This window comes from Echeneis naucrates, chromosome 24 (assembly GCF_900963305.1).
Source record: "Echeneis naucrates chromosome 24, fEcheNa1.1, whole genome shotgun sequence".
NCBI lineage: Eukaryota > Metazoa > Chordata > Actinopteri > Carangiformes > Echeneidae > Echeneis > Echeneis naucrates.
The window spans coordinates 10,807,865-10,832,778 of record NC_042534.1 but is presented as its reverse complement, the minus strand read 5'-3'; the positions used below and the strand labels follow the sequence as shown (position 1 = coordinate 10,832,778).

Genomic DNA, 24,914 nt, shown 5'->3' with positions numbered 1-24,914 from the left:
GTTTTTGGCTAGTTTTCAGAGTGCTTTATAAAGTAAAACCAAATGAAATCACACAGTACAATGTGCTACACCTCAGGCTCACCTCAACCTGTTATCTAATTTAAATGTCCTTCCACTTTAGATTTAGATTAGTTATAATAAAGTGGAATGCAAAGGTTTTGGCATTCATCAGTGAGGGATGCATAAATCTGCTGTTTCCCTCTCATGTCCATCCTATACAATCCAAACAAAAGTTTTGCACGAAAGAGCCCATTATATAGAGCCAACATATCGTAGTCGATAATTACAATACATACAATCAACGAGGAAACGATATACTTGTCTGATAAATGTCTCTGTATGAATAGGTAAACTGTGGATGAATGGCCTTTCCCTGTGATGAAGTGCTTTTACGTTGCTGTATTACTTTTAAGTAAAATTTATTACATTTCCACCACCGTTTTAATCGTTTGTAGACCATACCAGCAAATGCGCTTCATAGTTTGACGGATAAATACAAATTTAATTACAAGAATACCTTGATTAGCTTACTTTATTACCTTTATTCGTGAAAAGTAGCGATAAAGGTGTGGTGTGATAATAATAATGGCAATGAATGATAGCAAACGTTAAAAACTAAAGAGAACAGGAGACAAACTCACACATGATACTACCTAACACACTCCGGTTTTCATGATGAATCCAAGCTGCTTTTTAATTAGGTTCGTGCACGAGCTTCAGCGGAGAGTTTCCCCGCGTTGCGCGTGCGTGTAGAAATAGGCGTGCGCACGGCTTTTTCAGTTTTTATCCTTTCAGTGAACCGAGAGAGAGAGTGAGAGAGAGAGAAAGAGAGAGAGTGAGAGAGAGAGAGAAAGAGAGAGAGAGAGAGAGAGAGAGAGAGAGTGCGCCTCGTCGCTTCCGGCTTCAAACACAGACTAGCAACGCTTTACTACGAGCTGAGGAGTGGAGCGACACGCATGTCAACAGAAACCTCCCCTGAAGCAGTTTCTCCTCAGAGTCCTCCTGCTCGGCCTCCAACTTTCCCCCGAAACCAACACACACACGAAGAAGAACCTGCTGTTGGAGAGAGGAGAGACATTTTGAAAAAAACATCTTCTTCTTCTGTGGAGGAGGAGGAGGAGGATTTCTTTCTTTTTCCTTTTTTCTTTATTATTGAATAGCTGTGAAGAGGCCAAAAAAAAAAAAAAAAAAGCACGGACCCGCTGGAAGCGTCGAACAAGTTGGTTCATGAAGGAAAACCAAATCGCACCGGAGGAGTAGACTGCGAGTTGTTGTTGATGCGCAGGGGAGCCGCATCTCTCTGTCTCTGTGCGCTTTGAGACGGACCGACAACTATCCCCGGACCAACTACTGCTGCTGGTTCTCATATTTACCGAGTGTCCCGAGAGGCCGTGAAGGTGACGGGACGGTCCGAGGTAAGATCACCGGGGTTGGTGGGGGGGTGGGGGGTCTGCTGTCATTTCACCAGCTTGCTTCGGTTGGATCAACTTTTATACTTTATCAACAATTCTCTAGACAAGATGAGAACGGAGAGGGAAGGTTGTCTGGATTACAGGCCCAGTCATCCTCTCAGTAACTGTGAAAATAAGAAAACAAGGGGACATCACTTTTTAAAGCGGTTTGACACGATTAGCTTCATATTTTTAAATGAGACCTTTATGTTTTGGTTTCTTCAAATGATCATAGTCCTCTTGGGTCTTACAATATATACTTTTTAGCAGCTTATTTTTCCTAATATACCGTCCTGGACATGCTTTAGATACAGCCACTAAGTTAGATAAGGTTTAGAGTTGGACGGCATCTTATGGCCATCTTATTTGAATGCAGAAATGAATCCTCTTATCAAGTCCAAATTATATTGGAGACCTTTTCCAGTCTATTTAGGTTTTTCTTTTCATGTAAAAGTAGTTAACAGTAGTTATTTTTGCTGAAAAACTGAAATTCAAACATCGACTTTCGAAGTAATGTAGCTCAGGTATTGCCATATTTTCTACCAATTGGCCTTTTCAGCTCAACAAATGCTTTGCATGGTTCTGTCAACTCGTAAGAAGAAACCGGAGGTGCCAGAAGATTTGACAAAACATTTGTTAGGCCTTGGGGGGATGAATAACTGATCAATCAATTCATTGTTCTGTGTATAAATTGCCTGCCAAAATAATCAAAAATGGGCATCATATTTTTTTCTGATGTCAACAAACGCCAGCCCATTTTGTCCAATCAATAGTCCAAAACATATGACACCTGTGAACTTTATACTGACAGGAGCAGCAAACAGCACCTCATATTGAAGAAAAAGCACCAGTCAAATGTTTGGTATTTTTTGGCATAAAATGACCTAAGTCAATAATCAGATACTTTATTAGTTGGCCACTTGCCGCAATCTTAGATATTCCACATTTTATTTGAGTTTTGTATCCGTTTAAAGTCGCCCCTGGAAACCGTGAGCAAGAATAGTTCTTGGTTTTCAGTATCCCATCTGTTTGGAGTGGATAAGTATGGATAAAAATTTTTTGTTGTGTAAATTTGTTTTACTATATATATATATATATATATATATATATAATGTCAGATGGCAAAGTCTAGAAATCCTTTAGAGAAGCTTCATGTGTTCACAGATTTTATAACCAAACTGAGTGTTTTGACTACAAACTGCTGCAGTCATGTAAAACTCATATTAAAAGCCATGATCACCTTCTTATTGAAATTCATTACACACAAGAGGTTTAAATACTTTAAAATGAATAGCTAAATTGTATGATAGACAAATGTTTACCATCCCACTGTATTAACTATGCATATTTATGTCATTCAACCGAACAAATGTGCTTCTGTAAATTTCTCTGAAAAATTATGATCAACATCTTCTAAAGTTTTCAGTCCGATTTTTCAGTGAGTATGTAGGTTTTTTTTTGCCCACTTGTGTAGGCAAGTGGACAGTTTGTACACTCACACAGTCCCACTCAATCTGACATCAGGCTGCACTGAAGCACAAACAACATTGTGAGGTAGTTTTTACATGTGCAGTTAAACCAGCCAATATTTGTTTGAGTACTGTTCCTTTTTCACTGCAGTTGACGCCTTTGGTGTGCCAAAGGCTCTATGATTTTTTTCATCATGATTATAGCTTATCAGCACAGTAGTCAGTAATGGTCAGACCTGTTGTTAGTTGGTACAAATATGATGGCAGGTTGTCAACAAAGTCTTCATGGATGGTTTAGCATTTTTTCAGCTGACTCATTAATCTTTTTGGCCTATATCTTAAAGAGTTGTGGATATATTGTATGTGGGTGCTAGTGTGAAACTGAGGAGACAAAATATATTCTGTTGTAGTTCTAATTTCTTTGCTCTTTGCTGCACGTTTTTTCCCCTAAGCAATCACTGTATCTTTTGGTAAACCTGCCCCTTTGTGGTGGGTTGGATATCCACTGTTGTTGTAGGTGGTTCTTCTAGCTTTTAGTGCCAGCAACTAACTTTTAATTCTAAACAGACCATGGCTAGAGATCAAAGCAAGCAGGAGATAATCTATTTAACACGTTTTAATATTATATTCAGTGAAACTTTAATGATCCCTGTGAACCTTTTGAAAAGTGCAAAGTCCTTCAGTACAAAGAGAAAGAAGTCAAGTAGCTAGCCATGTGCAACGACATACAAGGTGAAAAATCTGTCTTGGTGCCCAATCCTTCAGCACAACAATTGAGCCATTTCCCAGAAAGTAAATCCACGACTTCTGTATGAAAGATTCAGAATAGACGAGGGAACCAAAATAGCCCATAAACACCTCTCTTTCCTTCCTCGCTCTTCATTCTTTCACCCATTTCACTCCAGTGCTGTCTCCTTTCCTCCCTCTTTCTCTCTGTCAAACATGACTCAACTACGTCTTTTGTTTTCATTTAATCTTTCTGGGTGCTAGGGTCTAATAAGAAGTGAGAAGTCATTCTGCAGTTTAAAAAAAAAACAAGCAGCACTGCTGGTTAGTCAGCCACTTGAGAGACAAACTATTCAGACTATTCCTGACTGTCTAACTGTCTCACTCTCACCTAATGAGGAAATCCCATGTTTACCTTGTAGTTCATGGCCGAATTTCTTAACTTATCTGCTATCAAAACATATCTCAGGACAGTTTTTGGCAGCTCAGCACATGACGAGGGTGCCAGTATGTTGGAGTAAGCTAAGAGAAGATTTTCAAAAGCTGTTGTTTCAAAATTAGGAGCTTCAGTTTATTTTTGCTTGGCCAGGCAGAAATATTTAGAGGGTGCAAAAAAATATACTTGCCTCTGACTCTGTTTGGACATGCAGACACTGGCCAAGCTTTCGGAGAAAGACGTCAAATCGGTTGGTATTTTAATTAGGAAGAATTTCGACTCTTCATTTGACCAAGTTGAAACTGAATATGCAAAACCATCATTGGAAAATTAGATGTTTCTTGCACAGTTATGCATCAAATACCAGTTATTAACTCCTGTTGCACAGTGAAACTTATTTCAGAGCTGGATGCAAGTCTGCCTCACGTTCACAAACATGGGCCATGTTTGAGCATAAACTCATTAAGCACTAAAATTAGAATTAACATTATTATTTTAACCTTTTGAATTAATCAAAAGTACTATCTTGATTTGGGAGTTTAAATGACTGGTTTTGGTTCCTGAATGTCTGTTTCTGATTAGAGGAAAAACCTCCAGCAGGGATGCACAGCTACACTAGGTTTGTCTAGCTTTCTGCCTCCTCCTTTACTTTGTTCTGCCGCTCCTTTATATCAGTTGGCCTCTCATTCTCCCTCCTCACCTCACTTCCCCCTTGCATTTCTTATGCTCTTAATGACTTTCCTCATCTCCCTCTTCTTGCCTTTTTTCATGTGCCTCCCTCCCTAGTTTTCACTCTCAAAGAATGTCACCTTGAAGTTGCTTTATTTTTAGACCGAGGCAAATTTAAAAGGGAATGGGATTGAGTTAGGCAAAACACTGTGAGAGTTTGGTCAGACTGGACCTTGGCTGCTGTGTTGTTGCTCATAAATATACAAACCTCGAAGGAAGTTTCAAAGACAGTCTGGTGTAGAATATTCTGTTGGATGGGAAGGAATGTGATTACCACTGGGCTCTAATAAAACAGCTGTTTGATTCAAATTGTAAATATCTCTGCTTTAATGAGACACTCAAAGAAAGACACTCAAAGTGAGTGAAACATTAAGTTGTTCATTTCAGTTCTCATCAAGTATTCATCCCTCTGTCTCCCTCTCCATCAGTCTTTCTCTGCTATTTCTCATTTCTTAAGTTTGATTCATAGTATGAACAACGATATCTTTTCTTTTGGGTTATCAGCAGGACTGCATGAATTATCTTCTTTGTCTATTAAGAAATGACTTTTTCAGGAATGGAAAATTGGACTTCCAGTAACTGTCTTTTTTTTTTTAAAGGTTTGACATTTCCATCTAAAAGAATGTTGTTGCCCCAAATTACTCTTCAGTTCATTTGTCTTTTTAAACAGCCAGAGGGACAAAATACTTTTTAATGAACTTAAACCTTCTTTCATACAGATTTTCTGTCAGTGTGGAACTACTTCTGCACACTGAAAACTGTTCTCCAGACCTCCCTGCAGCTTCAGGGGAGATAGTCAGATGTGTACCCAGCACTTGAAGCCCCTGGCCTGGCCGTGGGGATGGCAGCCTCTGCCCTGAACCTGAACACCCTCAGAGTCATGAACAGGTTAGTTTGTTTAAGACTGCACTCTTTTCCTGGAAGATGCATCCAGGTATTTGATATTTTACAGAGCAATTTTGAAAGCTATGTTGATTATGTACATTAAAATGTTGGTTCATCATTTCTAGCAGTGCTGAGTCCTTTCCTCTGCTCTGCTCTCCTTAGCAGTAATCAGTTTCACACCCAGTCAGGCTCTTCTAGTACCACCTCAAGAGCCAGAACTAGTCCAGTCGCCCGACCTGTGCTGCCAGTTCCAGATCGGGGAACCTACTGCCAATTGCTGGGTGGGGGAGCACTGGGTGGAGGTCTTTACAGTCCGACCAGCCCTAAGGTAACCGTGACATCTGACCTCTACGTGCTTTCCTTTTTTTTTTTTTTTATTCACACTGAAAAAAACAAGCTAGCTCTACAGCGATTTACATGCTTAGACAGACACTGGCAGACTTCATGATAATGTGATAGTTTCTCATTCAGTTTAAAAGGAGCTATCAAAAGAAAGATACATATATTTTCATGTACATGTTTTGTTTTTTTTTTATAAATGTTTAACCACTAACGTAAGTAACATTGAAAAACTTAAGAACTCAGAAAACTTAAGAACTTTGAATACAAAGATTTAAGAAGATACAAAGATTTTATATTTATTTATTTTTTTATATATATCATTAGATTTATAAGACAGTCATTTCCACATGTGGCTACACTAGCCACCTTTAGGTAAAAGGTACATGGACTTGCTTAGCAAAAATATAGGGAAAACTGGAAAAATTAAGAAAAAAATTTGCCCAACAATTAAAGATAATTACTCAGTCTTGTTGTCGCCTGCTAGACGAGCCCCCGATCTCTGGGCCGAACTTTTGTGTTTCCCTCTTCATCCACGCTCTCCACCAGCCCCACCTCTCGAGCACGCTCCCCTTCCCCTAGAAGCCCAGAGCTTCTAGGCGTCAATGTGGGACAGCGTGTTCGACGCCTGAGCTCGCCTGGCGGCGAAGAGAGAGGGGAAGGAGAGGAGCAGGACGAGAGGGGAGGAGAGACAGGAGGGGGAGAGAAGCGAGAGGAGAGGAGACGCCAGGCACAGCTGCTGCAAATTCACAGAGAGCTGCAGAACGTTGAGGTGATTTTTCATGTGACTCCCTTCTTTGTCTTCGTGACTATATTTTTCTCCTTATTGTGTGTCTTTTTTTCCCCTCTTTGGTACTACACGTACTACTCTGTCTTTATTAAAATCAGTTAGCAATATAGAGCAAGGTTTGAAAAAGAATCTCCTATGTACTTTGGTTAAGTCAGAAAAATGCCAGTGACGCTCATCCAAGTAATGATCCCTGAGTTCATTTGTTTATGCACACAGATTTCAGTTTTAATACTGTTGTCCATGTTACTTTTTCTTCTCTGTTTTAAATGAAAGCCAAACATTACTACTCAGAGTGAAACTGCAACGAGACAAACTCTTAATTTGTAACTTGTCAGCAGTTTCTCTTTATTTCCACAAACAAGAAAATGTGGAAAGTGTAGCGGCATTTCTTAAATTCATCTTCTGTGTCTTTCAGGTCAGGGGAAAAGTGGGCATTTTTGAGGCCCACATTTCCGGGATTCGTGCCCAGGTGCTTAACAGTGAGCTTCAGCGCAGCCCCCGATCTCCAAGACGATCAACTAGCCAAACCCCTTCCCAACCGAATCAAGGAAACGCACCTCTTAAATGCCTCGTGACCCATCCAGGGGAGAGTCAAGTTCCCTCTGTTGTCCAAAATGGGAGCGAAAGGGTGGAAGAAGTAACAGCAGGAGAAAGAAGAGAAGGAGAAAGGAATGGAGCCGAGAGGGACAGTAATGCTACTAAAATGAACACAGAGGATAAGACACTGATTGGTCAAAATGGCCGTCATTCAGAGACAGAGACAGAGACAATGGAGAATCCCTGCATAGATGAGTTGTTAGTTGTTCAAGATTCTTTGGAGGCATTAAAACCAGGTGAAATAACAGAGAGAAAAGATGAAGAAAGATTGAGAGAAATGGAGGGAGAAAAAGAAAAAGGTAAGGTAGGAAACAAACCATTGCTGGGAGATGAGAGAGAACGGACAGAGAGTGACGTGAGTGATGTGAAAGAGGACCGGTCGTGTCCTGAGAAGCTGCTCCATGCAGAGGCCAAGAGGTTGGAGGTTAGCCCAGAAACTGCTGCTCTCTGTCTGGCAAGAAGCAGTGAGAGTCCCCCTTGTTTACTGGACACCACCAATCAAACATCTTCTATGCTACCCTCAATTCCTGCAGTCATAATAACTGACCATGGATTGGAAAGCCAGCTTCAATCCTCTGAAGGCCCCAGCTCAGACCAAGGGCAATGCTACACCCCTAGCCCCAGCTCTAGCCCGATCCCTGGGCCGAACCCATCCACAGGCTCCCTCAGGAAGCTGTCGTCTTCCTCAGCCTCCTCGGCCGGCTTCTCCTCATCTTGGGAAGAATCAGAAGAGGATATATCCAGTGATACAGAAAAAGGGGAGCAACTTCTCAATCCTGCGCTACTCAGCTCTCAACAGAAAGCAGTAAGTAAGGCCAAAGTATCTGCTAGTGTGTGTCTGAATCTGTTTCACAGCCTGCTTGTGATTCCAATAGATCTTTTAAAAGCTGCTGCCGCTGTTGCAATGGCAGTGATTTCCTTGGATTGCTATATGTGCTATATATCGGAGAAATTTTGAGAAACAAATGGATTATTAATGCTTTTACCAGAAAATAACAACAAGGCTCTAGGAAGATTAGTGTGCTGGTCATTTTGGCTCTGATTGAAATATTTCAGCAATTTTTAGATGGGATTGGGGTGATCCTTCTCACCTATAGCCATCATTGGATCAAACTTTATGATTACATTTTCACAGGCCTCAGTGGCCCCTTTTTCTTTGGCACACATTATCAGATGTTAAGAATTCTGAGCCGCTAAATTAGGACACTGAAGACGTTTACATATGTGTGGGTGTGGGTGTAGGTATGTGTGTGTTTCTGTGTATGTGTGCTTCAATGTGGCTGTGCATGTAACTGGTTGCTCCTGTGTCAAGTTGGCCTGAGCTCTCCCTGAGTAATGGATGACATTCACAGTAACAAAGCTACCTTTGTGCCCTGACCTGTGTGTGTGTGTGTGTGTGGAGGTGTCTTTTTCAGTGCGTGGGTAATGTGAGGGTGTGTGTGAGAGAGAGTGAGCGGGGGTGACAGAAAAAGGGAAAGCAAGAGAATTTGCCAGTCACACACACTTAGGCATTGCCTGTGCTTGGATGCAGTTCAAAGACGAGGCTGAGGCCTGTTTGGGTACGTGTGTGTGTAGGTGGGTGGGTGGACGTGTTTTTATTTGTAGCCAGCGTAAGTTCATGAGGCCATCTCACTTCTGTTTTGAAACATGATTTAATGCAGGATTGTATAACTGAATTTACAAGTTTTTCTTAAACATTTTGCCAGTTCCACAAGTGTCCCTTTTTTAGGACTTCAGGCTATAGAAACATTCTCTCCCTGAGTGGCTGCCATTAGGAAAGTGCTCATGCTTACCTAATATTTAATCCGTTTAATCCGTCATGAATCTTTAACAGGCATTAAAACTGAGTTATTTGACCCTATGATTGTAGAAAAATGTGCAACAACTGACATTACAAGCCTTTCAATACAACCCAGAATCAATATGGACTCTCTGTTTTTACATATATTTTGAATACATGGCTTTTGTTCTGGTTTGATTTAATTTGCTGAAGCAGCAACAGCAAAGAAAATATTCTCATTATGATCACACTGCAAAGCAGGATTCGTAGCAAAAGAGTGTATCCAATGATTTTTCGATGTAATGTATGCAGTTTTCTGGCATATTTAATTGAAACTCCCCACCCTAAACCAAAGTCCCAGCTCATCCAGGTGAAACAGATTACAAACTATTTGTATAAATGGCTTTGGCTGCTGAATTTGAATGGTGTTTGTATTGCTCTTTGCATGTCTGGGCATTGTTTTGTTTTTTTACCTTTATCCAGGAAAGGACAGCGTCAGGAGCTTCAGATGGGATTCGCAGCTGACTGAGGGTCAAGGTTTATAGTTACTGGTAAAAGTCTGGGGTTTCCCTCATCATGGTGCAGAGAAGTCACATGTGAGGGTTGTTCATGTTCATTTATGTATCTTGTCACAGTTCTGTATCAGTAGCTTAAAAAAACCTGATATATCTGTGCAAGAGGCAAAAATGCAGAAACTCAAAAAGCATGCTCACTCGTGTGGGAGGTATGTAGGAGAGAGGAGAGGGTGAGAAAGAAGAGGAGAGATACTGAGAGGAAGACAGAGAAGAACAGACTGAGTTAGCAGGGCGAGACGGGCAGAGAGAAGATAAATGAAAGAGCATGAGAGGAAAAGTTGTTCATATGTATTGTATCGTAGACGTGTTTTCTTAATGTGACATTAATGGAGACACAGCACTTATTCTCATGGCCTTTTATTGCAGGAGTGGACTGCCTTTATTTGGTTAATAACAATCAGCTCCAACACCTTTGGACATTTCTATTGTGCCAGGAAAAACACAAGAAATACCAGTGTAGCTCTTTTGACAACATATAGAAGCACAAAAATGTTACAAAGAAACATGGGAGGAAAAATGTGCATTTAAAGGAAAGTTTCCTGCGTGCTTGGTGAAAAATGAAAGGGGGTCAGTGTAAGACCAGTGGTTTCCTCATAATCTATTTCATAGGTTTATGTTTTGTTATAGTTCTGTATTTAAGAACTCATTGTGGTTGCATTTGTCGTCCTGATAAGTGACTGGACCACTTATAATAATTCTAGTATATTAAATTCTCCTGTAAATCATCTTATCCAATTTTTTGTCTGTATAAGCACAGACAAACATGTCTGCTTTGTTACGGCCCTTATCTTTAGGATTATATCAACTAATTTTCATACGAGTGTACATTCTTAACTGGTAAAGGATAGAATCTGAACAGACCCATATATAGACACTATTTGGATGATCTTTTGACTGTTGGGCATCTCTCCAAGGTCACATATGTAACGCCAGTGTTTTCCTAGTTGTAGTAAATTGACAGTAACAGGGCACCTGCTATAGATTGTCATCTGTGTTTTCTTTTTTCAAAAATTTCAGTTGACTCCTGTGGAATAAAAAAAAAAAAAAAAAAGAGACTGTCAGTAGCATAGAGTTGTATCTTTTCTGAGTACTGAGTTTGCTTGTCTAACTAATTTATCTGTGCCCTCACACCTGTTAGGAACAACCACAAATAAACTACAGCAGTTCTGCCAAAAGATATGCCAACACAACTTGAAACATCTTAAACCAGCTACACTCATCTTCACCATAACTTGACATCTTTATCCAAACACTTATGTCAATTAATCACTCAACAATCACAAAGAAAGTATTAATTAAAGGTGAATAATTAATAAGTATTTATCTTTTAACATGTAGGTCAGCTACTTATGTCCAAGTTCCAGGTTCCATATAATTTTTTTCTTGTTATAATAAGCTGAATACCTTTGTGTTTTGGACTGATGAAAATGACATTTTAGAGATGTTAATGTGGGCTTCAAGTACTTGTTAGTGGCTATTGTTCACTCTGTTTGACATTAATTATCTAATTTATCAAAAGATTCATTGTGTTTTAGCGCTAAAATAACCCCGCCGCCCCCAATTTTGTTTTTTTTTCCCATATAAACTTTTTGTCCAAATGTAATTGTAGCTGCAGTTGTGTTTAAACCCAGTTCAATCGCAAAAAAAAATCCACCTTCATGTGTATCATTTTGGACTAATGAGAGAAAGTAGTGGAGCAGAAGCTACAGTAGAACGGAAGTGCGACAGGACTTAAGCAAGTCTCTATAAATGATGCAGAAGGTGCATTGTTAATCATGGTGTATTTTCAGTTCACTAAAGCCTGACAAGAAGTTGTTAGACACATTTCAGTACTCAATAGACTACACCCATACTGTTCAATTATAAAACCCACACACACACACACACATATATATGTTCAGACTGACACACCCTCTGTACATGCTATAGGACAACCTTTACTTGATGCACTCTGCAGAATAACAAACAATATTATATCCACACAAACAGTTCATCTCTCACAAACAACTAATTGCACATTTACTCACATCCTTTTTTTTCTCGATCATTTGATTTGCAGTGCACCATAAACACTAATCTCCACCATTCCAGGTTTATCGTCCACAGATCTAACCCTGAATAAGCTCTAATCTCCAACACCAACAAAGAGCTTTTGTGATGGGTTGCACTGGACTCAAACACAACTGTAGCCCAAATGGGTCAGCACAAAATATTAACACACTCACACACACACACACACACACACACACAGTGTTTGTACTGCAGTGGAAAATCTTCACTACCACGGCGGCTAGTTGCCTAGCAACCCTGTGACGTCAAACTGAGTTTCCCTCTCGCAGCTGTATGTGTGTGTGACAGTCTCTCTAACTTTATGGGTGTGTGTTTAACTCTTGCCTCTGCATGTGTGTTATTGAGTGCCTACTTGGTTAATTGTGAGAGGGGAAACACCGGACAGTTCTTCATTTGGTGTTTCTATGTGAAGCTGTCAGTGAGAGTTCATGTATGTGCGTGTCCGAGTGGCCCTGGCCCTGGAGCAGTTTAGAGGGTGGGGGGGCTGACGTTACTCAAGCTGACAATTTTGGCTGAAAGCATATCTTTAGTATTGGCTCTTGTGCAGAAGTGAAATGTGGTTTCACTTGGTTTCGTAGATGTCAGAAACAAACCTAAATGTGATTTGTGAAAGCAAAATGGGATGTTAGGTAAGGAGCCCACATTAATCCACATGGTTCATGTCTGTGCTGCTTTGTTGATCAGATTTCATATTAAGTTGAACATGCTTTATAGATTATTCAGCTAGTTTGTAAGCAAGTTATGAAACCTCCAAATTTTTTTCTCTTACTTTAGGCAAATTAAGTAAACGGTTTCCGAGTCGAGGCTTGATCTTGAATCCAATGCTCTTTAATGTTCCATAGTAACCTGAATTTGGTAACAGCTCTTCCCTATCACACTAGAGTATTTAGTTACACCATAACTGAACCACATCAAAAATATCTAACTCCTTTTTCTTTGATGCGTTGCTTTTTCACGCCTTTGTACAGCCGTCAACTTTGCAAAGCTAGTTTTCCACTGGACAGCCTTGGTTGCTAAGAGATTTATTGTGCACCCTCCAAGCATTGTGTTTAGCCTGCATCACACTCCCTGCAGTTTAATTTTGTCGCGGTGTGTGCGTTTGTGTCTTTGATTGTGGTGTGTGTGTGTGTCTCAGTCTAAACTTTGCAGACTCAGACAGTTGCAGTATTTGTATCTGCAAGGGGACCTTGTGGTGAGCGATATGAAGCTTGTTGTTTCCTCAGTGACTCTCTGTTGAAAACATCGGCATGCATCAGTGTTTCCCCTGCCTTTTCACATTACACATTTGTAACCCAGAGTTACCCTTTGCCCAAGTTTTTTTTTTGTTGTTGTTGTTTTTTTCTACAATTCTCACCACTCTGAGCCTGACTTCACCCCTCCCTGCATGCAAATGTGCTATACCGGATTGTCCTGCTTAACCCCAGCTCTTGTGGTCACAGAAAGTCTTCACATTTCCATATGTCTGTGCATATTGTTTACAGCATTGGCCTTTGCATGTAATAATTGCACAATTTGATCGGTAGCTTATCTTATGCAAATGGACGTTCCATGAAATCCTATCTGCAGATGTCTCTGGTGAAAAAAAACCATGATGCACCTTTCTCAAGGTGATAATGAGGAGCAAATAAAAACTCTTTGCCTCAGTGCTTCTTTTTTCCTCTGCACTCTTTCTGTTGTTTACAGAGGGCAAGGCCTTTTCTTTTTCTTTCTTTTGTTTGTAGTCAGCGGCGGATGTGGAAAATACTGTCGCTGAGGCAAGCGGCAACCCCCCCCCACTTCCTGTCTGCAAGAAGTTCCTTCACTTGCCATTTCCTCTCTCTCTCTCTCTCTTGCTCTCTCTCTCTCTCTCTCTCTCTCTCTCTCTCTCTCTCTCTCTCTCTCTCTCCCCCCCCCCCCCCTCTCTCTCAATGGAAACTTTACTGTTTTTCCTGTTCTCCTCTTGACATCCAGCTGGTCTGGGGGCATAGATAGGAGAAACAGAGCGAGACCGCTGGAGAGAAATGAGCCAGTAAAAGATGAGAATCTGACTTTGATGAAAGGTCTAGACGGAGACAAACATGTAAATACCTCCATGAATTTCAGTCTCACCTTCATTCACAGCTTTGCTCATTTAAAAATGGTAATTCTCCATAATTTGAAAATACAAAAAAAACTAATTAGATACAAAATTGAAGACTAGCAAAAGATAAATAAACAGGCAACTACAAATATGCATGATACCATTTAGCACTTTTGTCAGGAGATTAAGTTCAATTATTTCCTGGTTGAGACATCCATATTGCCCTCTGGATGTCTGATGACTAACATTCTGTTAAGTGCATAAAAAATGCACATGCTGATATACAGGACACACAGACACTAAATATATCAAATGAAGGTTGTGTGCAGGTTGCATTGGATCATATTTTTCATTCTGAAATCATTTTGTACAAGGAAAATAATATTTGCTTCTTGTAACTGAAGTGAAAATTATGACTGAATGAGGAGGGACAGTCTAAATGGCTGCTGAACTATGTAGCTAATTTATCAATATTTTTTTGTCAGTTTTGTTCATTAACAGAAAATGGATATCCAAAATCATGAATGTGTTTAGGTTTGTGTGCAAAATACAGCAGAATTCACGACGGCCCTTTCCCATCAATATTCAAGCACTTTATTGAAATAATAAACAAATTAATTTCAAACATAACTGATAAAATAAAACATAACACCACTGATTAATCAGAAAAAGTAATTTAATATCAATAGTATAGGTACATACAACAGAACAGTTTTACAATTACAACAGTTTAATGTTACTGTATTTTAAAATGAGATTTTTGATTGGATTATCACTATTTAACAAGTTGCACACAGCTCGAAAGACGCAGCCAAACCTAATGATTTTTAATTTCGGTTTCATGTTAATGAGCTCTTCTCAGATCCTCTCTGTGATCACACATTCCCATCATGTTTCCTCAACTGCAAATACACATATAGTCTCTGTTTGCATAGCTTCTTTTTACATACATGTTGTGTGTTGGATTTTAAGATAGAGGCAGTCAGTGCATTCACGAGGAATCAGATGCAGGGAATGCCCAAATTAATTGATGTGTATGGCAAGACGTGACATGCTCGTATAAGTTTGCCCTGGAATCAGTTATGCATTGTCATACTTGTTTACTTTTTCCACAAAGCTCCTACATTTTAGCTCTTCATTTTCTTCATGTGCAATCACATCTACACACCCACTCATACACACTTTGCTCCATCTGGGTCTTTCAAATGTTGTGACCTGAGCAGAGATTTGCATGCCCAGATTATGTTTGTCTTCTGTTTTGCCAATCAAATGATCCACAATTGCTTATCCTTCCGTAGACACTCAGAGATACGCACACACACACACACACATGAAAATCATGTGGGACATAGAAAGAGGAGCATGTGAGCCTGAGGAGCTGGTTCTTAAAGCAAAGAGGGACAGAGACTGGGTGCAGGAAAGCTGATAATTAGCCCTGTCAGTTTGTAAACTGACCCCAGTTTACTGAAAGCCATAGGTCATGATGTGGTCTTCATGGCTGTACTCAGTGTGGAGGGTTGTTGTGTCATTTGGAGCCATCTTTATCATTACCATCATCCACCTTCAGGTACTGTTACCTATGCTGCCAGCGTTACTTCTGTTCGAACCAGGGCTTAAATCGACTGTCACAGAATGCTTTTAAACCTGGATTTAGTCCTTGTTTAAGAATGTTTGACGGCTCTACTCGTGGAGTTAGATTTTATTGAGCTATAATAATACTGGTAACATCACTGTAATAGTTTGAGCCTTTTTTTTTTCTCTCTGCTTTTTTTTTTTTTTTTTAGTTCCATATAAATGAACTCTCCCTCATCTTGTCCTCTCCTGCCCTCCTCTGATTGCAATTTAATGTCTTTCTCTCCTAAATCTATACACTGAGAAAATGTCTGTAAATTCTCACACCTGAGATAGTCCAGACTTTCTCTCTCTTGCCCTCCACAGCTTACACATACACACAGGCATCAGCTGTAAGTGGGCAATGTGGTAGATGGATGACGGTCTGAGTTGACAGAGAAAGCACAGACCCTGGCTACTCACCAAGCTGCAGCCTGATACTCTAAAGATGGTGGATTAAATGAGAAGGAAAATCCCAATAGTTTTTACTTATTTTTATTTAAGTCGCTCCACAAAAGGTGATAAGTCAAGTACTTCCTTTGACAGCAAGACAGTTGTGATTTTGATACGGTTGTTACCTTTTTTTTTTTTTTTTTTTTTTTTTTTGGCTATATTCATTTAGTTTCAACCTTTACCTGGTTAAAACTGACAGTGTATGCTTCTAGACACACTTACACATTGACACAAGGAGATTCCCCTGAGGCTGCTACTGAATGTTGATTTTTGCCTACGGAACAATGTCTTCTTATTTTAAATCTTGGATATGTTAAGACGCTTTCTGTCACAGGTTGACACAAAGTTACAGGATCATTTTGCCAGATTTATCCCCAATACATGTGCAATACAATACACAAGTGTCAGGACTTGCCACTCTCTGAGACTCAGCGGAGTTACCTTGCAGTTAGTTTCCACCATGTGACCTGCTGTTTTTTTTCTCTCTCCTTCAGTGGGGCAGAGAAAAACCCCTCATGTGACTCGTCAGACATCGGGAGAGAGGGGGGATATGAGAGTGTGTGTGTGTGTGTGTGTGTGCAGCTAACCATAGATAGTCATCCTATCAGCTGATGAATGTTCATCAGATCAAGATTCTGTGACAAGGGTTATATATCGCCTTCTATGGTCTTCTTTCTCCTTATCTTATCCCTGCTCTCCTTCTCTCCTGTCCTCTCCTCTCTTTTTATCCTCTCCCCTGGTTATTTGAAGACACAATATTATTTCTCCTGGTATTTGGAGAAGAAAGGAACTCTCCAGTGTGTGAGGTCACATCCTTAACAGGACAAAGTTGTTTGTTTTGTGTCTGTTTTTAAAAAAGTAAAAAATGTTATGAGTTTAGAACGTATATCCCAGTAGCTGGCCAGATGTGATTGTTTTAGGGGTCAAATAAAATACTGTATTTGAGTTTAAATCAAATAACCAATTGCAACTGCATTGTCCCTGATGAGTTTTTCAGGACAGCTCACATTCATATCTTCAGTGCTGTTTCACTGTGTCCACTGGTCACTCTGCTACAATGCTGCACAGCTGAGCATTGTTTAAACCCACAGAACAAGACATCTGGAATTTTTCCATCTGATGTAATGCTGCAGGCATAAAATGGTGTTTGAATTTTTTATTTGGTAAGAATGTGGTTTACTGACTCCACTGAGGTGTTGCAATGTATTCTAATAACTTTGAATCCATTTGTGGGGCGGACCTTTTTTTTTTTTCCCTCATTTCAATATGTCACACTTCTTGGCTGTCCTAATCCTGTTCATTTATCATAACAGTTATCGTCATCCAAGCATGTAGTAGCTTAAGGGCGTCACTCCAATTCTTCTGTATTTAGAATTTAGAGAAAATGGAGAATTGGCTTTGAATCTGTGGTCACTAAGAGAAAATCTGATGATGTAGAAACAACTTAGAGGCAGCGCATGGCTCTGTTTGTGAATGAAGGAGAGTTTGTTTGTTTGTGTGTATGGCAGGAGTCCCACAGTTCAATGTGTCCTTGCCAGGGACAGGGAGAGCCCTTGAAGGAACACTAAGTGTGTGTTTGTGTGTGTGTGTGTTACCAGGGGAAATCCCAGTTTGATACTCCAGAGATTAGTTAAAAAAGTTTTAAATCAGCCAAAAATAAAGTGAGACAAAGAGAGAGTAAGGACTCTCCCTCAGGTTTCGGGACACATGTTTTTGCATGTTTCCTTTTTTTGTTTTTGAACACTAAAAAAAACATTATAACACCAATTGTAAATTGAATCTGCAATTGAAATGTGCATGTGGCCATGTGAGAGTTCAAGTTTTTAGTACACATGTCTAAATTGATGTTGTATAGAGTGTGTGTGGAAATAGTGAACTCTCCCTCATTAGACATTGTGTCTTCAAATGTCACCTGGTCTGTCTCATAATCAAAAACCAAAACATTATTCATACATTCGCTCATATCAATTTAAAAACTTGGCTAAGGCTAACGATGATAAAACTGCATTGTAACACAAGGGGCAGAATCTTGTCATTCTGGGGTACAATCTTATGTTGTGTTTGTATGTGTTTGTAGCACAAGTCTTGGAAGAAGATTAAGAACATGGTCCAGTGGTCTCCATTTCTCATGTCCTTCAAGAAGAAATATCCATGGATACAACTGGCTGGCCACGCAGGTATGTAGCTGCACAAACACATTAATGGTTTGGTCCAAAATGATAAACCTGCAAGTAGCTTTCTCCCAGTCATGCATCAGAGGATGGGGGGCAAACACCAGGTGAGGGCAGGGGCTGCACAGACCCACTAGACAGGCGGACCATAGTTAAATATCAGTGACCTGTAAGTGTTTGTTGTGTGTTGGGATGTGGCATCAGTGTGAGGGTTGTCCTCGCTTTCCCAGATCCACCAAATTTTTAGGGTTTTACGTGGTTGCGGTGTCAACTCTTTCGATGGTCTTTATTGCAACTGTGTGTGTGTGGGTAGGAATTGGGAGTCAGCTGATACCTCCTGTGAATTGTTGCCCTAGAGGCTGGAAGTTCAGCTAAGTAAAATGGGAGCCTGCAGCTACTTCATAGTAAAAGTGTGTCTTTTTACAGGGAGCTTCAAAACAGGAGCTAACGGTCGCATTTTAAAAGTAAGACATCAATCACACCTTCTATATCATGACACAGGAAATCGCTCAATTTACATTCTGTTTGACTTTTTACTGATACAGAATCAGAGTAGCCAAAGGCACAAAATGATGATAACTTCTTTACACTATCCCTTAGAAACACTGTGAATGTGAGCAGCGCTGCTTGTCCCTACTGATGAAGGACGTTTTGCGCCCATACGTACCTGGTTATCATGGAGACGTAGAGAAGGACGGCCAGAAATATAATCAGATGGAGGATCTCCTGGCTGAGTTTGAATTTCCCTGTGTGATGGACTGTAAAATGGGAGTAAGGTGAGAAAACATCAAATTGTACATCAAATCACACTCTCAAAACAGCAGAAAAATTTGTCATAGGTGGATCCAAATGACATCTCACATTAGGAGATTAACTGTTCAACTCACTGTTTGGGTTTCTCGCCCTGTTGAACTTTTCTTCTGAGCGTCTGGTTATCTTGTCTTGGAGTGAGCAATGTTAACAACTGTGTCTTCCTGTTGTGATCTCATCTCCTACCTCTGCCTGCTGTCGCCCACCTCGATTTTTCTCACACCTCAGGACCTATCTTGAGGATGAACTGACTAAGGCTCGTAAGAAGCCCTCTCCAAGGCCTGACATGTATCAGAAAATGATTGAGGTTGATCCCGAGGCGCCTACGCCACAGGAAAATGACCAGAAGGCAGTGACCAAGCCCAGATACATGCAGTGGAGAGAAACTATAAGCTCCACAGCCACTTTGGGATTTAGGATAGAGGGAGTCAAGGTAAGACCCGCAAAAAGAAAAGTGTGTGTGTGTGTGTTCGGCCTTCCTTCCCTTCTTTCTTCATGTACTCAGTGCACGTCTATTCTTGGGGATGTGTTTGTCCTTCAGGGACTGAACTAACTCTCTTCCTGTTTTGACCACTAACTTCCTCTAAGGTATATGTTTGTGTATGAGTTTCTTTGTCATGCACAAGGCCTGTCTGTGGCAGCTCCATAGGCCTCAGCATCTGCCACTGACATTGCAAAAAAAAAACACACCCACACACACACAAATCTCTGTCTTTATTTGAGGGCCTTGGCTATATAAGGACATTCACGGCCTCCCCGGTGGTCTGTTGCCATGACACCAAGGGTTATCCCCAGAAACAAGGATGTGTTAATGTGTGTGTGTGTGTGTGTGTGTGTGAGAGAGAGAGAGAGAGTTAGTGAGTTAGTATATGTGGTTCATCTAGTTCTTGTACAGTTCAACCTATATGAAAGTGGGTCGGTTATATGTACATTATGTAGATTGTGTATTTTGTGTGTGTGTGTGTGTGTGTGTGTGTGTGTGTGTGTGTGTGTTTGTGTGGGGTTAAGAGAGAGAGAGTGACTTTAGCTATGCTCACCATAAAGGGAAAAATACTTTCGACTCCAAATAGTACTTTGTTGCCTGGCAGCTAGCAGAATAAGAAAAGCATGTTTATTTCACCAGTGGTCACCAGAGAAATAAATGGTGCCAACCACATGACATTTACTGCTGATACTAATCTACTGAACTATTCTTGCTGCTATATCTACACAAATGCTACAACTGCCACTACAATTTCTACAAGTTGCATTACTTTAGATAGTGGTACAACAACTACTAGTGCTTCCTCTTCACCTTTACCATCAGTAGGGAGTAAATGGAATATGGTGTGTTGTGATATTTGATTATTTCCTTTTTATGCGACTTCATATCTCTGACATGTCGGTAGTGGGACTATGGTCAAAGAACCGCACAAAGGTCAGATATGAAAGAAATGACTGTCCCAGTTTAAATCATGACTCGATCAGGTGATCGAGAGAACATGAATCAGACATGCAGTTTTAATTTGACTTTTTTGGATTTTTTTAACATAATTTTTAAGCATGTGTGACATAAAAACAGTAATTGACTTCTCCAGTTAGAACATTGGAAGGTTATTGTAGTCAATGATTAACAAGAAGATTAAATGATGGTTCAGTTAATCTAAAACTTGATCAGAAATAAATCATTATCTGCCCACATATAAACACAGAAATCACTCGTTTTTAAGAGAAAAGGTTTACTTTACATGACTGGTCAAAGGTCCTTCTCTGCTTGACAGTCATATTTAAAAATGTATTTCCCTCCATGTTTCCTTTCCTCCTACCATTCTTTGTTCCGCTTGTCTGGCCCATTAGCTCCTCTGCTTCTTCCGCCTTCCTCACTTCCCGTCCTCTGCCTCAGTCCCATGGTTCCCATCTAGACAAGAAAGCTCCAGTTACTGATGTTAGAAAGCAAATAACTTATTTACATCATAATGTTCCCAGTGTGACATATTGTCACATAACTCAAATGCAAATAAATATGTTGTTGAACTCTTGACAAAGAGTCAGTTCACAAGTTTCATCTCCTCTCCTCTGTAGAAGGAGGATGGGACCGTTAACAGAGATTTTAAGAAGACAAAGACAAGAGAGCAAGTTTCTGCAGCCTTTCATGAGTTTGTCAAAGGAAATAAAGACATACTGGTGAGTGTGTTCATCCACCTCTGTGTGTGTGGATGAGTGTGTTTGTGTCAATGGCCTTGAGCACTGTGTGTGACAGAAAAAGTTGAGGAATGGAATTTGTTAAACTTCTCTGTGCTATTTCGGTAACCCCTAGGAAACACACATACACACACACACAACGCTATACACACATGTACACACACGCACACATGTACATAGATTTTCACATACACAATGTGACCTTAAGCTTCCTGGGCCAGATGAAAAAGGAAGTCCTTGGGAACTCCCTGGCCCTCAACACACAAATACTAACAGTGTGCATCTGTGGTTGTTGCTACCCACAGATACACGCTGTTAGTATTTCAACCCATTCATGAATGTGTTGTATATTTTATTTGGTTATTATTGAAGGGATTGTTGAAGCTAAATACATAAAGACAGGCATTCACTTTTTTTTTAATGCCCAATATCCATCATATAAAATGTCACTAAAAGCTCTGCTGTGTAATTCTACTGATACATTCTTTAGCCCAACTGATAAACTCGTGTAAAACCGCCTCCAGCTGAAGTAAACAAAAATAAAACAAAGTCTTGTGTGTTGTTTTTCCAGAATGATTATCTAACCAGGCTGAATGAAATCAGAGAAACTCTGGAGATTTCCACATTCTTCAAAACCCACGAGGTAAAGACACATGTCCATTGATGGGAACACCGTAATTGTGCTACATACTGAAAACTAAACAGCAACAGTCCTGACCACACATGCCTACATTAAGTTACACGATCACACAAATATTCAAACATACCAGTGAACATGACTGTGCGAACAGGAAGTGGCATAAACATACAATTTTATAAAAGGAAACTATTTTTGTATTTATTTCCTCTTTCATATTCACACCTCTCTGCTTCTCTGCAGGTGATTGGCAGCTCTTTGCTATTCGTTCACGACAATAAGCGGGCCAAAATCTGGATGATTGACTTTGGGAAAACCACACCTCTCCCTGATGGGGAGGAACTGACCCACCGTGCATCATGGGTAGAGGGCAACAGAGAAGATGGTTACCTTTTTGGACTTGATAGCTTGGTGGAGATCGTTTCATCCATGGTGAACTCTAAGACCTGAAAGTCTGAGGGAAAAAAAAAGAAGTGAATATTTGGACTCACAACAATCACTTCCATCACTCTGGAACATCTTGGACTTCCTTACAGGATTTCTTCGCTGACCTTTGTCCTCATGTTGGTAAACCCATCCCATAAAAATATGTGGTTGAATCACTGTCTCTATTCATATCCAGTATCCAGTTTTTCTACATTCACAGTCAACTTTTTTTGTCCTTAAAACCTCAACAGGCCTTTTTTTTTAGCAGACTCTTGTCATAGCATAAGAAACACACGTGGCACTAATAATAATAACACTTAGTTTCATTAATCCATGAAGCAGCGTGCACAATGTCGTTAATATTTTGTGTTTATGGTGCTTTTTTTCCTATAACAAAATGTCTGCTGTAAAAAAAGGTGTATTTTTTGCATTATACCTGCAAGAAATAATTTTTATCAGGAATTATTCATCAAGAGACTGCTTAAACCAATGCTAAAGGATAAGGGTAGGAACATTTTACATTATTATTACTATTAAAAAAAACCTTAATCTCTCCATACCTTTGGTGATAGAGCGCTCAAAGTCAAACAATATTCGATATGCCTTATGTCAATTTCCACTGTGTGTGGAAGTTAAAAAGTTGTGACTTTGGCACCCCCAGCTGGTAAGATTGAAAAAAGAAACAGTTGATGCGTCATTTGTCATGAACAAGTGATAATGGTGCCAGTTCCCTTATTTGAAAGATTTTATTCCATTAAAATAGTTTAAGATAAAATGAAATAGTGCTTTTAAGATTGCAGCGATTGAAAAATCAGCTCCTTTGTGTATTTGTACAACTCCCAACTTCTTTTAGGTGCATCTTTTTGGGAACAGATTTAAATAATATTTCTTCCCTAGCAAAGTTGAGCTCACTCTTACCAGATTTTTCTCTTTCTGACGATGTCAGCACATTGGAAATGTCCAAACAAACAAAAACAAACAAAAACAATTAGCACTTAATCACAGTTACACTATTAGAGACTGTAAATAGTTGGGCGTGTTTTACTCACAACATAATTTTAGGTTTGTTTTATCTCTTTTTTTATTTTGGTTTAAACAGTCACTCATAACCATGAAGCTTGGATATTTGTAAGTTGTTAATTGGTGTTATTGTGTTTGCTCCACAATAATCTGGCAATAACTGGCAATTAGGTGGAGTTAAATCATACATAAGTACAAGTTACTGTTTGTTATGAAGGCATTCGTTTTGATATGTAACATATTTCCAGCGAATATGGCATCCACAGTACTTTTGTGGCCTGACACTTCTTACCCCTGTCACACTTTGCTGAGATTGCTCACAATGTACAGTAAGATGTATTATGTTAGATGTAGTTTTTTATTGTAACATTATTCTAGTCAAACCTTGTGGAACACTTACAGCCATGAACAATCTTATTTAAGCTATACAGTGCCTTGACATTACAAAGCCAAGTCAGACAACTGAAATTCTGTTTTTACTTATTATTGTTATGATGGATTTCTCTCTTAGTCTTAATTGCAAGTTCCTGTGCTTAGTCTTACATGGCTGCATGTTTATATCCTCTTAAAGTTTGGGCTTAATTTGTAGTTCATTCTGTTTTTATTTATAACATTACTTTATTTCTTACTTGTTTTTGTTTCTTATTTTGTTTTTTTAGTTATTGGGATACTGTGAGGATTTTGAGTTCTGGGCTGTTCTGTTGTCTTGTCTTCAAGCATGTGTTACAATATGAAAGAAAGTCAAACTATGAGACAAATCGCTGATTGTGGACAACAAATGTTCAATCCATTGGATATATTATAGAAAAAAAATATGTGCAGATAATAATATGCATTTGTTCTAAGGCAAAGGCAAACAGTCACTTAGAATTTGGTGAAAAAATGTCTCATCATGTAACAGGTTCTTGATGAACAATAAAAACTTAACAGTAGATGTTTGCAGTGATGGTGGATGGAGTCGGAGGCTGGTGGTAATTCAATGCAGTACCTTCTGAAAGATGTATCACCACATTTTGGGAAGAATGCTTATTAGTAGTGCTTGTCAGGAGTTTTATAGGAAAGAGATTGAGTATCCACTGTCAGATCTAAATATCACCAAAGCTGCTGATAAGCATATATTGCTACGTTTATACAGTGCCAGGCTAGTTGTTTCCACGTTTCTTTGCGTTTCTGCTAATCAAGCTAACAAATTGCTGACTATAGTGAACAGAAAAAAGCCTTCTTATGTAATCATCAGAAAGGATGCCAAAATCAGGATTTAACTAAAAGTCAAGCTATTACTTCGAGACCTATACTTACGCTCTCCAACGTGCACTCAGACTGATTCCTTAATAAGTATCATGCTCTTCTGAATTTGCCAACTTGTGTATTTATTTGGATTGTCCTTCAAAAAAAAAAAAAAGTGTGTATTTGGTGAGCACAAATTCCTGCTTCTACTTGTCATTTCTGGGAACTCTGGTACCTGCTTACCTATCTATCTGTCCATCCATTCATCCAGTTTGAGCAAAGTGTTTGAATGACCCAGTGTTTTGTGAGCTCACCTGAGAAAGCCCTCAGTGACCCTGCTGCTGATGCTTCATGGCCTCATTAACTGCCCTGTTTGCATTTGGGTTATTTGCCATTCAAATCACACCTGTCCACACTGCAGCACCGTCCGGAGCTGCTGGGAAAGAAATGCTTTGATTCAGGGGCAGAGAGG

The 24,914-nt window shown here is 39.7% G+C and overlaps 1 protein-coding gene across 2 annotated transcripts; it reads left to right on the top strand.

The window, feature by feature from the left end:
* The first annotated feature begins 924 nt into the window (after window positions 1-924).
* Window positions 925-24,149, top strand: LOC115038097 (inositol-trisphosphate 3-kinase B). Of its 2 annotated transcripts, none has more exons than XM_029496931.1 (12): window positions 925-1,415; window positions 5,531-5,699; window positions 5,862-6,024; window positions 6,523-6,807; window positions 7,241-8,227; window positions 18,048-18,147; window positions 18,568-18,605; window positions 18,742-18,917; window positions 19,180-19,384; window positions 21,013-21,114; window positions 21,704-21,775; window positions 22,013-24,149. In XM_029496931.1, the coding sequence occupies exons 2-12, from the start codon at window positions 5,653-5,655 to the stop codon at window positions 22,217-22,219; spliced, it is 2,382 nt and encodes a 793-aa protein (XP_029352791.1). In that variant the 5' UTR covers window positions 925-1,415; window positions 5,531-5,652; the 3' UTR covers window positions 22,220-24,149. The 2 variants fall into 2 exon arrangements, with proteins under 2 accessions (XP_029352791.1, XP_029352790.1); XM_029496930.1 differs by having other exon boundaries at window positions 5,859-6,024.
* Window positions 24,150-24,914: the final 765 nt, after the last annotated feature.